Genomic DNA, 16,479 nt, shown 5'->3' on the forward strand with positions numbered 1-16,479 from the left:
GAAGAACTAAGTGGTTTCCTTACCTGCAAAGTCCAAGTCATCTATGTGGCATTTTTCTATCCTTTCCACAAGTTCTGGAATTCTGATGTTATACTTTTCAACGACAGCAATCTTTGCTTCAAGCTCCTTATCCTCGGCTGCAGTCACATACCTCTTGAAGCCACTAAAGCCTTCTTTGTGCACCCATCTTCTAATAAACCTGTCTTTAATAAAGAGGTTTCCTAAGGAGAATACAGACACAGGTTAATGTAATACAGGCGACACTAATACATAGCAGCAGCAACAGCTGCTGTACGTTCCTAACCAATAGCATAAATGAATGTTCTTAAATCTGGGAGATCCAGGTTCTAGTCCCGACTACATCACTAACCTACTGTGTGTCCCTGGGCAAGTCAGTGAAATGACCTGTGCTTTAGCCTCTCCGTCTCCAAACTGAGGATCAAGACCCCCTACCCTTGAAATCCTTACCTACTTCACAGGGATTTGCAATAGCACAGTAATGAAAAGTGCTATAGGAATGGCAGCAATGATCATTTGGGGCACATACAAAAGTTTCAATGTATAAGATTGCCCAGGCAGACAGAAAAGATGATGAGGGAAGACAGCCTAAGGGACCAATGATAGGAAGAAATTTAGACTCCTGAGAGAAAGATCTGGAAAAAGTTATCAGTACCTCTGAAAACAAGAGGCCTCAGACTTACCAGTCTTGATGGGAAAAGAGCAACACTAGCTCTACCCTTCTCCAGAATTAAAGAACTCTAATTCCATATGCCCATCCTTCACCCATCCCTCGTCACTGGGTGCTTCCACTGCACCACGGCCAGAAAGGTACTCACGTTTTTTCCGTTCTTCCTCCGGCTGAAGAAGGATCCAAATATCAATGATTCTGTCCAATCCAAATGATTTAATCCCCTGAAAAAGTTTTTTGGTGGGATTTTTGGGTTTTTTTGTTTTTGTTTTGTTTTGGTGTGTTGTTCTCTTAACAAAACAAAAGTGAACCAAATGTAGAGATATGATTCTGAAATTAGATGGTTTCTTGGAAACAGATCTCAAGTTACACCCTAAGCATAAGGAGAGTAAGCAGGAAACTTCAACAGGCGTGAAGCACTTCTAGGCTAGAATGCAGCCTGAAAGTTCAGGGTTATCAAACGCTAAGTTTTAGCTGCTACCTGCAACTCTTTCTGTGCTTTTAAAAAGGCAAGACCGAGCTGCACTTTTTCTTGAAAAAAAAAAAAGAGGGCAGTTTAAATCGTCTACCTTCCAGGAATATAAAAGGTTGCAATGAAGCCTGGCCTGAGGTGGCGCAGTGGATAAAGCGTCGCCCTGGAATGCTGAGGTTGCCGGTTCAAATCCCTAGGCTTACCTGGTCAAGGCACATATGGGAGTTGATGCTTCCTGCTCCTCCCCCCCTTCTCTCTGTCTCTCTCTCTCTGTCTCTCTTCTCTAAAATGAATAAATAAATTTAAAAAAATTAAAAAAAAAAGGTTGCAATGAAGAAAATTATACCTGAATAAAAAGTGTGGGATATAAATACTTACCAATGTTTCTTTTGAGAAAAGAACTAGAGAATATCTATAGGTCCAGATTATTTTTTTTTTTTTATTGAGTTTAGAGAGACAGACAAAGACAGAAGGGGAGAGAGGGAAAAAGAGAGAGAGAAAAGCATTCATTTATTATTCCACCTAGTTGTTCATTCATTTGCCACTCCCATATGTGGCCTGTCCAGGGATTGAACCCACAACCTTAGGCATTTTGGGATGACACTCTAGCCAACTGAACTAACTGGCCAGGGCAGATTATTATGTTTTAAAAGGTTATTATTAGCTCCTGGAGGAGAGGACTTGACTGTATCACAGTTCAGCCTAATTCTTCTGCCTAGAAGCAGATACTGAGCACTGGCTGGGGCCCCAGCAATTGCACAGCACAAGGTCCCAGTACAGAAGAAACACATGTCAAAGGCTCCACACTCCACAGATTTATCATCATCTTGAGAAGGGACACATAACACATTAACATAAAACAGAGACCAAAATTAGACAATATACATTATAATTGGAAACCAGATGTGATCACATGTAATGATACATGCTACAGGTGATGAGTAGATACAGAGAGGGGAAGACAGCAACCTACTTTCTATCATGCCTGGCATGGATGATACTCCCCAAGTACTATTTTCTTACAATAATGAAAATGGCTAAATTATGCTATATCCACTAGATCAGCGGTTCTCAACCTGTGGGTCGCGACCCCGGGGGGTCGAACGACCAAGACACAGGGGTCGCCTAAAGCCATCGGAAAATACATATTTTGGTGGGTCACGACCCACAGGTTGAGAACCACTGCACTAGATACAATATTGTTAGGTTATTACAGTAGCAACATGAAAGAAAATATGCTTACATATTGAGTTAAAATAGCGTATCTGTTAATGTATACTATAATTACAATTATGTAAAAATATACATTTAAAAGGACAAAGACAAATAATAAGCAAAAATGAGAAATATGAAATACTGAGATTTAAGCTGTTTTTCCTATAACTTGGTTATATAATGTTTATAAATTAAAAAGAGAAGTCAGAACATCTTTTGATTATGATTCACTCAATATATTTATTGAGTGCCTACACATAGTAGGACCTCAAAAATATTTTTCATAAATGAATGAGTGAATGTCTTTTAGTCATATAACTTTGCTTCAAAGAGTTAAAAATGCCATAACATGTCCCTAAACCCTAACTTCCCCGTGAAACAGGTAAAGGAAAGGCGTTTTTATCTTAGAGATGGAGAGAATGAGGCACACAGAAGTTGTGACTTGCCGCAAGCCACACAAAGTTAGTGACAGAACCAGAGCTAGAACCAGCTGTTCATACTCTACCCACTGGCCTGTCCCACTAGCCTGTCCCAGCGATGTAGTCACCTCGCTCGTTCCTACACTGATGAACAACACACTGGAACACTCGCCAGGTAGCCAGTAGCCTCATTTGCATAGTCAAAGGTGAGAAGGGCATTCATTTTTTTAAAGAGTAGAAGAAAAGATCCTCAATTCTTGTTGGACCTCACTTTACAGGAATGTGGGCTAGTATAATCAGGGAGAAAGACTTCAGTCAAGGCACAAATGGTGAAAACTGTCAAAAACCCAAATGCTTGTTTGAATAATAATCCTAATTAAATTGAACATTTTCATCAACTATGTTTGTCTGCCATGTTTCTGTGCATGAAGCAGTCAACAGAAAATTACTCTTACCCCAATTAAATGTATCCTTGCAGGCACTTCTCCATCAGTCACCCGTACAGCCTCATCAAACACATTGGCATTGGTCCGGGACAAAAGGGCCACCTGCCCCTTTGTATCACCTCTAATGCCACCTTTTGGGAAAGAACACAAACTCCACAGTAAGTTCGCCTAAAGAGGAAAACTAATTTTTGTAACAAATAAAAGTAACTGAAAGCCTTACTGTGATGATTTCCTCCAACCAAAGTCTTTTTCCTCACTCTCTTGCAGACATCCAAGATGGTAGCTCCCACATATGCTATTTCCACACCAAATCTAAAACTCTGTTGGAAAACCGCAAAACGGAAGGAGTAAACAACCTGTCCTGAAGTATGTTAGCACATCTCTATCACTGCCGAGTCCTGGCCTTGACAAACCCAGCTGATCATTTCTGACTTATCTGGAAAGTATGGAAATTCCCTACTGTAAGCCCACTTGTACTGAATAGGAGCTTGACCAAAAAATAAACTAAAAAATTTAAAAATCACTGACTTTATTTCCAAGTTTTCAGAATAGCATTTTTTATCTTGAAACTTTAGAGTTACCTATTTTTCTCTACCTCTTGTCCCCAAATCCAAATATTAACAACTTATCCACCATATTTTCTATACTATTTTTCTTAGCCCTGCTGCCAGGTCAGCTCAGAATCTCAAACTTCATGTCTCAACCACTTGCTCTCTTTGACTCCAGTCTCCTCCCGTTGCCAAACCTCTCTCTACACCTCTGTTGGATCGATCTCTGCCGCACGCTGTCCTCAAGCCATACCCTTGCTGAGAAAAGGAAGAGCAACACAGGAAAAGGCAATGCGTCCACTCGAGAGTCATCCCCTCCAGATCAACCTATTTCCCTTTATTCCCCAAACCAATAGCAAACTTTTCTTTTAAGCAAATCTACTCTTCTTTTCAAATCAAATCTGACAAGTATAAATTATACAAAAGATTAAGGGACTTGGGGAGGGTTTTCTCCTTTCCTTTGAAACTCTCTCAACATTAACTTAAAACCACTGCCCTACATAACCAGCCACAGTATAATCATTTCCTGAGTATTCTCTGTATTCTCCCTTCAAAACCCTGCTTAACACCCTAATTTCCTGACCATTCTAACTGGAAAGACACTATTATTCCCTAAACTCATGATATTCATTGCCTTTTCCATGCATTTCTAATTTAAGGTAATAACAATTATTTACTTTGGTAAATATCAATATAGTCTAAGAAAAACAAGATTTTCAACAAATAGTATTGTGTTCCTATAGAACTATTCTGAGTGAACCATAACCCAAATTATGAAATAAGTATCTATGAGTCCATACTGATATATAAATAAATGACTAAATAAATAAATAGGAGAGAAGACAGAAATCTCCCTTGCAGAAGAAGTACAAACAATTTTTACAGATAAACCAACTCTTACTCCTTGAGGGAGGGCTAAGTACAGTGACTTCCTTCCAAAGCTGATAATATGGAAAGGACAGGGGAGGAAGGGGAAGTTCACAGTGGAGAAACATCACAAACACTTCAGCCTGATGATCGAGGCCAACATGAACAGTTATAAATCATGTTCCCTCAATATCACGTGTTGAAAAGGATAGCATGTACCCTCGATATTGTGATAAAAATGACAATATTCGTTTTGAGATCTTCCTCCCAACACCTATAACGTCAGTCTAATCATGAGAAAAACAGCAGACAAATTCTTATATAGGCATCCTATAAAACATCTTCAAAACTAGCAAAGTCATTAAAATAAAGAAAGTCTGATAAAATGTCACAGCCACAGGAGACTAAGATATGACAGCTACATGTAATACGGTAACCTACCCTAAGGTCCTGGAACAGAAAAGGATGTTAGGTAAATACTAAGGAAATCTGAATAAACTTAGGGCTTTATAATAATGTATCAATACTACTTCATTAATTGTGGCAAATATACCACACTAATATGTTAATAATAGGGTAAACTAAATGTACAATACATGGAAAATTTGTTTCATTTTCTCAATTTTTCTTTAAATCTGCAACTAAAAAAATATTTAAAAAAAAGTTTATTCCTGCCTGACCAGTGGTGGTGCAGTAGCTAGATCATTGACTGGGATGCTAAGTATAAATTATACAAAACATTAATTTAAAACCACTGCCCTACATAACCAGCCACAGTATAATTATCATTTCCTGAGTATTCTCTGTATTCTCCCTTCAAAACCCTGCTTAACAGATTTGAAACCCCAATGTTGCAGGCTTGAGCACAAGCTCATCAGCTTGAGCACAGGGTCACCAGCTTAAGCATGGGATCACTGACATGATCCCATGGTCACTGGCTTGAAGCCCTAGGTCACTGGCTTGAGCCCAAGGTCACTGATTTGAGCAAGGGGTCACTGACTTGGCTTGAGACCACCTGTCAAGGTACATATGAAAAGCAATCAATGAAGAATTAAAGTACCACCACTACAAGTTGGTGCTTCTCTTTCCATTCCTGTTTCTCTCTGTCTGTCTCTCAAAAATAAAAATAAAAAGTTATCTGTAGGGGGGACAAATACTGATGGATGAAGACTTGACTGGTGGAGGTGCGGGGTTTGAACACACAATATGGCATACAGAGATGTATTGTAGAATTGGGCAGCTGAAACTATGTAATTTTGTTAACCAGCGTCACCCCAATAAATTTAATAAAAAAAAAGAAAAAGTTACTCCAAGTTGACATTACCCTACATCACTATAGAATACAGCAGGAACTCTAAGGAACAAAAGTCAAAGAGTAGACCACAGGACTTTCTATAACAGAACAAAACAGTTCAGACTACACTTGAATCGTTGGCACATCTCATACCCTCTGACCAGAAGTTTCTTAAAAGCAGTGGTTCTTGCCTCTCTTGGTGTCAGTACTATTTACACTTTTAAAAAGTGAAAACTGCTACAAACAAGATTGCTGTTGAGTAACTGGTAACAGCTAAGAGGCCTTACAAGCAAAGCTGAGGTTTCCCGAGACAGCAGAAGCTCTGCCTGTGGGCTATGGGCTCCGTGCCTGGTCCTCAGCCCGGTCCAGCCCGGTCCTCCTGACAGCCTGCCCCAAGGGTCTCGGGCCTGCCAGACCCCACAACCGCTGGAGCCAATTCCTTCAACTAGATCTCTCTCTTTTTATACATACATACATACACACAGTTTGCGTGTGTGCGTGTGTTTGTGTGTGTGTGTGTGTGTGTGTGCATGCATGCATGGGAGCTTGTACATACCCTATTGGCTGTGTTTCTCTAGTAGAACTCTGACTGCTCAATGAGGTTAGGGACTAGCACTCAGCTCCCTCTTCCCTACGAAAAACCTCATTTTAAAGAGCTTAACTTTTTTTAAGTGGCCCCAACATCGAAGGTTATATTTTCTATGCTACTTTAAATCTCTCCTTCCTTACTTGTGTAATTCCTCTACTTATTAGTATTTCCAAATGTAATAAAGCATTCTGCATATAAAAAAAAGTGTTGAGGCCCTGAAGGAGTTTTTATTTATATTGTATCAAATTATAGTTACCACATTAGAAACTTTGATTCATTTAAAAATAATAATAAACCCATTGTATAGCAACATAAAGAACATATTTCTTAAAAATATATTTTCCAAAACAAAAAAATTTAGCAGGAGGAGTATCACTGTTTTACATTTTTGCAAATCTCTTTTAATGCCTAGCTAAATAGAAGACAGCTGTATTCTCAGTTCTGTCTGCATTCTATCTGTGGAGATGTGCTTTTTGGTTGAAGACATGAAGACATTTCAGCCTTACACACATGCATATTGAAAAGGGGAGGAAACTTTAATAACTTTTTTGACAATAAGGACACCATGAGTTACCATGCTCACAGTAGCATACATAGGTCTTCAAAAATTTTTATTTCACTTGAAAGCAAAGATTTTATCTTCATCAACAAACACTTGTTGCCTGACCAGGCAGTGGCACAGTGGACAGAGAGTCAGACTGGGATGCAGAAGATCCAGGTTCAAAACCCCAAGGTCGTTGTCTCATCTGGTTTGTGCACAACTCACCAACCTGAGCCCAAGGTCGCTGGCTTGAGCAAGGGGTCACTCGCTCTGCTGTAGCACCCCAGCTAAGGCACATATGAGAAATTAATCAATGAACTAAGGAGCTGCAACAAGAATTGATGCTTCTCATCTCTCTCCCTTCCTGTTTGTCCCTATCTGTCCCTCTCTCTGTCTCCCTCTCTGTCTCTGTCACACACACACACATACACACACACACACACACAAGACACTTGTCATTTGTTTTCCTTGAGTCACAGTTCATTTCATTCATTTTGGGGAAGATGCTACAAACCCAAATCTGAATAACCAGAGTTGGACTGTCTGCGACCTTGGCACATAAGGACAACAGTCTAACCAGCAGAGCTACCTGGCCAGGGCCTCAAGTACATTCTTAACTAAACTGTTCTTGCATTTTGTTGTTGTCTGTTTTTAAACTCTATATGAGTGCACTGCAGTAAAGAATATGATGACTGCTAGATCACTTGGTGCCGATGTATTGGTTCATGTGAAGGTGCTAGCAGTTTCACCACTGTTTTGCATCATTAGTTCAAATGTCAACACGGTGAAAAAGGCAAATTACTACTATAAAAACCATTTTGATTTTGTAGATCCCCTGAGGACCACAGAGGCTCACTGCCTAGAAGCAAGGATTGACTATATACTGTGAGCCTGACACAAAACCTTGCAGAGGGCTTAGCACACAGTAACCACTAATACAACAAGGGTAGAGAACCACAGTGCTTGCTCATGTGCTTCGAGGGATTCGGACACAAAGGGGGCTCTTACCTGTGTGAGATAGAAGACGTGAGTGTGAGGGACTGTAAACAGAGCGTTGACTGCACCACGGAAGGTATAGATCTGCTGGTGTGGGTCCCCTACAAAGATCTTCCCACATGGCTGAGAGAGAACTATATTCATGATAGCTACAATCAATAAGAGAGAAAGTAAGAGACCTAAAAGAACACTAACCCACACTGCAAAAAAAGAAACCATATTTCAGACAGATAGGGATGAAAATGCTTTCATGAAACTAACAGGGCACACTGCACAAAAGAGCTGTCTTTTCCTGCATTAGAGGGACACTCAATCCAAAGAAATGATGTGATAACAGACAAAAGAAAGTTTTTAATCCTAGGAATATATATTACTTTTAGCCCTGGACAAAAATTACTGTGTGTAAGAAACCACATAGGCAATGAGGTAAATTATTTTCTCTTTATAACTTAAGGCCCCAAAACGACCTGCAAAGTCATACCACCTGCTTTCTATTAGTCACTTGAGAAATATTCAGCACAAATTGTTCATTCTAAATTGACGATCCTTTCCCAATCAGCATGACTCTAGGTCCCTACCATCTAATGACCTATGCTTTAGTCAACATTTTAAGAATAATCTGAAGCAAAACATTCAGAGGAAAATTAAGCTGCCTTGGAAGGGAGGAAAAACAACTGTTGAAATCCAAAATCAAACAATAAGGGGTTTCTGAGTGACTAAACATCATGTGCTCCTCTTCCTTAGGACAAACAAGAATAATCGACTTATTTCACATATATGTCCCCCTATATAATCATGATATGTTTTATATGTATTTGAGACTACTGATGTACTGATAGTTTATCACCTGGGGTACAGTCCTGGGCCTCATCCACAAAGATGGCATCAAAAGAAGCAAGCAAAGGCTTGCTCAGCTGCCAGAGTTTCAAGTAGCCTAAAAGAAGGGAGTAGCGAGAGTCAGAACTCATAACTATAGCAGTGACATTTAACAGATACCAAAATTTGGGAACTTGCATACCATCATGAGTCATTTGGTAAGCCTCTTCTTTGCATTCCCCCAGCTTCCGCATGTTGTCCCAAAGGTGGCTTGCTTCAAGTACACTATTCTACAAAAAAAGTAATTGGAACCTAACCTGTGGTGGCACAGTGGATAAAGCATTGACCTGGAATGCACTAACGCTGATACGAAACCCTGGGCTTGCCCGGTCAAGGAACATGCGAGAAGCAACTACTGCAAGTGGATGCTTTCTGTTCCTCATCCACCCCCTTTCTCTTTCTCACCCTTCTCTCTAAAATCAATCTAAAAAGAAAGAAAGAAAGAGAGAGAGAGAGAGAAAGAGAGAAAGAAAGAAAAAGAAAGAAAGGAAGGAAGGAAGGAGGGGGGGGAGGGAGGGAGTGAGGGAAGAAAGAAAGAGAAAGAGAGAAAGAAAAGAAAAAATAATTGGTAACTCCTAGTTTAAGACCCTGGAAAAGACAGCACCCTGAAATCACACTTTCGTTTCCACATACAGAGCAGAGGTCAGAACAAAGACATCATCACAGCTTGGTAAGTGGCAGTCACTTCCCTAACCTCCTTCTGGCTTCACAACAGCCCAGTGACAGAACACTGCTCAGACAGCACAAAATCTGATGGACCAGAAAAGCCTGGATTATTTCTACAGATTTATGACTAACGATTAATTGATAAAAAGAATGGCCAACGGTTAAAAAAACTCATTAAAAATTAGAAAAGAGATTTCTTAATCTTTAGATTCATCCAGCAGCCCCACTCCACTAACAAGCTCTTATAAACCATGGGGAGGTGCCTCATGCACTAAATTGGAGGACCAGAGTGAGAATTAAGTGAGATGTTCACGAGTGTTCTTCACAGAAAACACTATACAACCAACAGCTATCACGACTGACCTACCGTCTCTACTCCCACCCTTATTTCCTGCCAGCACTTATGAGGATGTGAAAGATAAATATAACATTGTATCATATGAGCTCTTCTCATTTACCCCCCAGATCCCTAACACTAAAGATATTTTAAACACTCACCAGTTTTTCATTCTGTTCAACCATGACTCTCTGTCCTTGAGTGTTCTTACACCAAATAGGCACATGATCAATAGTCAGCTCTTCATCAGCCGAGGCAAAGAAGTTTTCTAGAGTCTTACACACTAGCTTGGCCCTTACAAATCCACCTTTCCCTTCAGCAAGGACAGAATTGACCATGAAAGGTGTTAACTTGAAGAGATTTAATTTCTTCTTTGATTGGTACCTGTAATACATATCCCAAATGAATAGTATTTGGCTTTACTGGCAATGCCAATAAAAGGTTTCGCCCATGCCCAATCCCCTTCTCTCCAATGACACCCCTAGGTCACTCTCAGTGTCACACACAGGTGAGGGAGAAAAAAAAAAGCCAAAGAAGTTGAGCCAGGTCCATGTATGATTTGGCTACATCAGGCTTTCAGGAATTCACATATCATAACCCAGAAGATAAAGTGGCTCATGGCAGACACTATGACTCCAAGGTGTGGACCAGACTCCAAGAGGCACCCAAGGGGGGACACCTGAAGTTCCTAGAAGCCTTCACATCCAAGGGAACACTGGTTCAGAGGACTCAAGAGACTTGGGCAAACTGCACCTCAGCTTAATCTTCTCTCTCTTGCCCCATCCCAAGGAAAGCCCAAAACTGCTGATATCCTGAACTCTAGATGTCATTTTGACTATCTGTACTTCAATTTTAGAGAAATGAGATCGCTTCCCTTAGATATTATTTGTAAAAAATGTATTTTTATTAAATAAAAGTGCAAATCACTAAATCTATCTCTATATTTCCTGCCTATAAATGGAGATAGAAGCATTATATATTCTTAGTGTCGCTGTGGTGTAAGTCTACATGTGATCATGATGATAGTAACATGGAAAACAGTAGCTAGACATAACAACAATGGTGACAATGCAATGCTCACCTCCGCCCAACGTGTCCATAGGCCATGGAATGAAAGGTTTTGCAGGTGACATTGCTGGGGAAGACTCGCTCAGCCTGCTTTGCAATACTTTTGTTGAATGTCACATAAAGAAACCTGCTTCCAGACCACTTCTCAGCATACTTGACCAGGGTAGAGGTCTTCCCAGTACCTAGGGAAGCCAAGAGGAAAGGAAGTGAACCTCTAACCAGGAAAAATGGTTCCAAAGAATGCCTTAATCAGGTCTTACCCACGTTTATCTCACCTCTTGCTTGAGACCAGACAGTGACAAGTTTTCCAATAGTAATAAAAATGAACAATGGTATAATGAAAAGAATAGCAGATTCTAAGCCAAATTCACCTGTGTTGGGATCATGGCTCTGTCAGGTTTTAGTTGAGGAGCAAAGGGTAAGCCACTTGGCCTCAATGAACTCGTTTGCTTCTCAGCCTTGAGTGCATAACATTGACCTTGTAGAGTCAGGCAGGATAAAGATAATCATCAAAGTACTCAGCAGAAGAACTTAGTAAGCAGTAACTCTGGCTACTCTGGCCTAGGAAGGACCCATTAATGCTTTCATGGCAAGAGGACACAAACAAGATTCACTTGGAACTCTCTTGTCAGCCCTACTTCTCCTTCATTCGTTCAGTCATTCAGTTATTCAACTGTCATTATTTTTACACTGTCATTAATTTTTAAAAGTATTTATTGAACATTTACTACATATTCAACTATATGCTAAGTACTGGGAATATATTAAAAGACAAAGCAAGGTGCTTACATTATAATCTAGTTGGAAATAAAACACCAACACAGTTGAAAATTAGAACAAAACTAGAGTCGAGTATAATGGTAACATGGTAAAGTGTAAAAGAGTATGGATTTGGAAACAAAATCCCACCTATCCAAGAGGAAAAGCGGTACCTCTTTTCCAACCTTAAAGGGCTCTCTTGAAATATTTATAAAATGTGTGTACTGGCTGTTCTTACTACATGATCAGGTACTATATAGTTAGTGTGGATAATTAGTTATAAGGAAGAGTTCAGAGATCATATAGGACTCAAATGACTGAAAAAGTATCCATCAACAAGAACCAGAAATGCTGGGCATCAACATAGCAGGGCGAAGGATGAGAGGGAAGGGGAGGACAAAGAAAGAGAGGAGGAAGGAAAAAGGCTGGTCTTTGGAGAGAACAGATCTAGCTTTGAATTCTATTTCCATCACTTGTTTGTTTATTTAACTGGGGCAAGTCATTTTAATTTTTCTGACCTTCAAATCTTAATCTATGAAGTAGAGATAACTAACCAACCTTACAGAATGTTTTCAGGATTAGCACAGTGACAGAAACACGGCAGGCATTTAAGAAATGGCTGTCATTGGCCCTGGCCGGTTGGCTCAGTGGTAGAGCGTCGGCCTAGCGTGCGGAGGACCCAGGTTCGATTCCCGGCCAGGGCACACAGGAGAAGCGCCCATTTGCTTCTCCACCCCTCCGCCGCGCCTTCCTCTCTGTCTCTCTCTTCCCCTCCCGCAGCCAAGGCTCCATTGGAGCAAAGATGGCCCGGGCGCTGGGGATGGCTCTGTGGCCTCTGCCCCAGGCGCTAGAGTGGCTCTGGTCGCAACATGGCGACACCCAGGAGGGTCGCAACATGGCGACGCCCAGGATGGGCAGAGCATCGCCCCCTGGTGGGCAGAGCGTCGCCCCCTGGTGGGCGTGCCGGGTGGATCCCGGTCGGGCGCATGCGGGAGTCTGTCTGACTGTCTCTCCCTGTTTCCAGCTTCAGAAAAAAAAAAAAAAAAAAAAAGAAATGGCTGTCATTGTTTTTAGTAGGATATGTATGCAGAAAAGAAGCGGGAAGGAATTCCAGGTAGAGAAAATAGTATGAGCAAAAATAGTATGAGCAAAGGTTCAGAGAAAAGAACAACTAAGTACTTTAGGAGACTAAGGAAAACGAGCTGACTAAGGCAGGAGAATAGTAGACAATATACATATTTCGGAATGTAGGTTAGAACCAAGTGATGGAAGGGCCTTTGAGACCTTACTCAACAGAAATCAGGAGCTGCTGAGATTCTGAGAGGAGATAAACGTGACCTGCCAGTTCAGAGCAATCAGTGAGCATACATGATGATAAATGACAGGCTGGATCATTCTCATCAGTAACTACTCTGCAAACTAATTCCTAGGAACTATTGGTCTCACCAGAAACTCCAATGTAGATGCTTCCTGGAATGGATCTTGCTTTTTAGATTATTTCATTTTAGAAATTTCAGTAATAGATCACGGTAAAGATACTCAGGAAAGGGGAATGTAGAGGTAAGAGTCATGAACCTGACTCTACTCCAGCATTGGCAAGCTCCCTTACCTGCAAATGCCATAATTTTTACCACCTGAAGAGGTTCCATCTTATGGTTCAGAATCAGTTGTTGTTCATGTGTAAGTTGGATGGTTGTTTTCTTCCTATAAACATTACAGAAGAGAAATTAGAAAAATACAAAGGAATTAAAATGATCAGGGGACAGACTGTCAAAAACCAAACAAGCTTGAAGTCAGGTATTGTAATGCCCCCAGCTTCATTCTTTTTCTTTAGAATTGCTTTGGCTATTCAGGGTTTTTTATAGTTCCATATAAATCTGATGATTTTCTGTTCCATTTCTTTAAAAAATGTCATTGGAATTTTGATGGGAATTGCATTAAATTTGTATATTGCTTTGGGTAATATGACCATCTTGATTATTTTATTCTTCCTAACCAAGAACAAGGAATATTCTTCCATCTCATTATATCTTTTTTGATTTCCCTTAACAATGGTTTATAGTTTTCATTATTCCCTGACTTCAAACTATATTATAGGGCCACGACAATCAAAACAGCATGGTATTGGCAGAAAAATAGACACTCAGACCAATGGAACAGAACAGAAAACCCAGAAATAAAACCACATATATATAGTCAAATAATTTTTGATAAAGGGGCCAACAACACACAATGGAGAAAAGAAAGCCTCTTCAATAAATGGTGCTGGGAAAACTGGAAAGCAACATGCAAAAGAATGAAACTAGACTACAGTTTGTCCCCCTGTACTAAAATTAACTCAAAATGGATCAAAGATCTAAACATAAGACCTGAAACAATAAAGTACATAGAAGAAGACATAGGTACTAAACTCATGGACCTGGGTTTTAAAGAGCATTTTATGAATTTGACTCCACAGGCAAGAGAAGTGAAGGCAAAAATTAATGAATGGGACTACATCAGACTAAGAAGTTTTTGCTCAGCAAGAGAAACTGATAACAAAATAAACAGAAAAACAACTAAATGGGAAATGATATTTTCAAACAGCAGCTCAGATAAGGGCCTAATATCCAAAATATACAAAGAACTCATAAAACTCAACAACAAACAAACAAACAATCCAATAAAAAAATTGGAAGAGGACATGAACAGACACTTCTCCCAGGAAGAAATACAAATGGCCAACAGATATATGAAAAGATGAAAAGATGCTCATCTTCTTTAGTTATTAGAGAAATGCAAATCAAAACTACAATGAGATACCACCTCACACCTGTTAGATTAGCTATTATTAACAAGACAGGTAATAGCAAATGTTTGAGAGGCTGTGGAGAAAAAGGAACCCTCATACACTGTTGGTGGGAATGTAAAGTAGTACAACCATTAAGGAAGAAAGTATGGTGGTTCCTCAAAAAACTGAAAATAGAACTACCTTATGACCCAGCAATCCCTCTACTGGGTATATACCCCAAAAACTCAGAAACATTGATACGTAAAGACACATGCAGCCCCATGTTCATTGCACCACTGTTCACAGTGGCCAGGACATGGAAATAACCAAAAAGCCCGTCAATAGATGACTGGATAAAGAAGATGTGGCACATATACACTATGGAATACTACTCAGCCATAAGAAATGATGACATCGGATCATTTACAGCAAAATGGTGGGATCTTGATAACATTATACGAAGTGAAATAAGTAAATCAGAAAAAATCAGGAACTGCATTATTCCATATGTAGGTGGGACATAAAAGTGAAACTAAGAGACAGTGATAAGAGTGTGGTGGTTACGGGGGGAGGGGGAAGAGGGAAAGGGAAAGGGGGAGGAGGGGCACAAAGAAAACAAGATAGAAGGTGACAGAGGACAATCTGACTTTGGGTGATGGGTATGCAACATTATTGAATGACAAGATAACCTGGACATGTTATCTTTGAATATATGTATCCTGATTTATTGATGTCACCCCATTAAAAAAATAAAATTAAAAAAAAAAAACCAAACAAGCAAATCAGATGAACAACATTTAACAAAAAAAAAGACCTCCCTTTAAGGTATTAAAAATGTTCCAAAACATATTGACTGCACATCCAGTAAAATTACACTGCTCACAAAAATTAGGGGATCAGAGAACGTGCAGCTACTACAGTACTTTCAGCCTTTTGTACAGTGCAATTACACCAATGAAATAAAAGTTGGTTTTGCATCTCATTTGCATAATCAAACTTTCTTTGACTTGCTTGCTTTTCTGATGTTTTAGTTTAATAAAAAAAATCAAATGCTTCTTTTTTATTGCTTCATAATCATTTTGAAATATCCCCTAATTTTTTGAGCAGTATACTAAAAATCACTGAATTGTACAATTAAAATGGGTGAATTTTATGTAATGTAAATACTTTAATAAAGTTGTTAAAATACCTCTCTTCCTTAAGTATGAGAAAGAGTCAAGAATGAAAGACAACACACACACAGACACATATTTATCTATCTATATACATACCCTGGCCAAACCGATGTTTCCTCTTTAACTTCTGTGGCCTGAGTACTGGAATTCTCCTGAAGATACAGGCAATAGAAAATGTTGTAGTGAATCCTAACAGGGAAAAAGCAGATTCAGAGTTTATCAAATTAAGTCACAGTCTGCATCTTATTTTTCCTCGAATGTATTTAGATTCTTTACTATATTTAAAACACCATATTTAAAACAAAAAACACCTACAACCATTTTATGAAAAAAGGAAGGAAAAGAATTTAAATATACCTAGTGTTGACTAAAGACCCTTGGAGAGCACAGTTCTGGAAAGACACCTAGCTCCAGCGTGCAGTGGCAAACGGAGAGGCCAGGGTATGCTCTTTGGGAAAAAAGGCATTAGTTGTGACTATAGGAGACAATCACAAAAGCAGTATGAACCAGTTAAAAACTAACATAACCTGACCAGGCGGTGGCGCAGTGGATAGAGCATCAGACTGGGATGCAGAGGACCCAGGTTTGAGACCCTGATGTCACCAGCTTGAGCGCAGGCTCACCTGGCTTGAGCAAAAAGCTCACCAGCTTGGACCCAAGGTCGCTGGCTCAAGCAAGGGGTTACACCAGGGGTCCCCAAACATTTTACACAGGGGGCCAGTTCACTGTCCCTCAGACCGTTGGAGGGCCGGA

At 39.9% G+C, this 16,479-nt stretch overlaps 1 protein-coding gene across 4 annotated transcripts in view; it reads right to left on the bottom strand.

Moving 5' to 3' along the window:
* Positions 1-16,479, bottom strand: part of FBH1 (F-box DNA helicase 1) — a 50,943-nt gene that overhangs the window by 11,544 nt on the left and 22,920 nt on the right. For all 4 annotated transcript variants that reach the window (XM_066280069.1, XM_066280066.1, XM_066280067.1 and 1 more), the window contains 11 exons: positions 15,823-15,915; positions 13,391-13,485; positions 11,036-11,204; positions 10,116-10,338; positions 9,094-9,181; positions 8,923-9,009; positions 8,088-8,224; positions 3,461-3,560; positions 3,250-3,371; positions 837-912; positions 24-221 (listed from right to left, as the gene is read on the bottom strand). In XM_066280069.1, the coding sequence (XP_066136166.1) occupies positions 24-221; positions 837-912; positions 3,250-3,371; positions 3,461-3,560; positions 8,088-8,224; positions 8,923-9,009; positions 9,094-9,181; positions 10,116-10,338; positions 11,036-11,204; positions 13,391-13,485; positions 15,823-15,915 (1,388 nt within the window). The remainder of the gene's footprint in view (positions 1-23; positions 222-836; positions 913-3,249; positions 3,372-3,460; positions 3,561-8,087; positions 8,225-8,922; positions 9,010-9,093; positions 9,182-10,115; positions 10,339-11,035; positions 11,205-13,390; positions 13,486-15,822; positions 15,916-16,479) is intronic.

The sequence above is a fragment of the Saccopteryx bilineata genome, chromosome 5 (assembly GCF_036850765.1).
Source record: "Saccopteryx bilineata isolate mSacBil1 chromosome 5, mSacBil1_pri_phased_curated, whole genome shotgun sequence".
Taxonomy (NCBI): Eukaryota; Metazoa; Chordata; class Mammalia; order Chiroptera; family Emballonuridae; genus Saccopteryx; species Saccopteryx bilineata.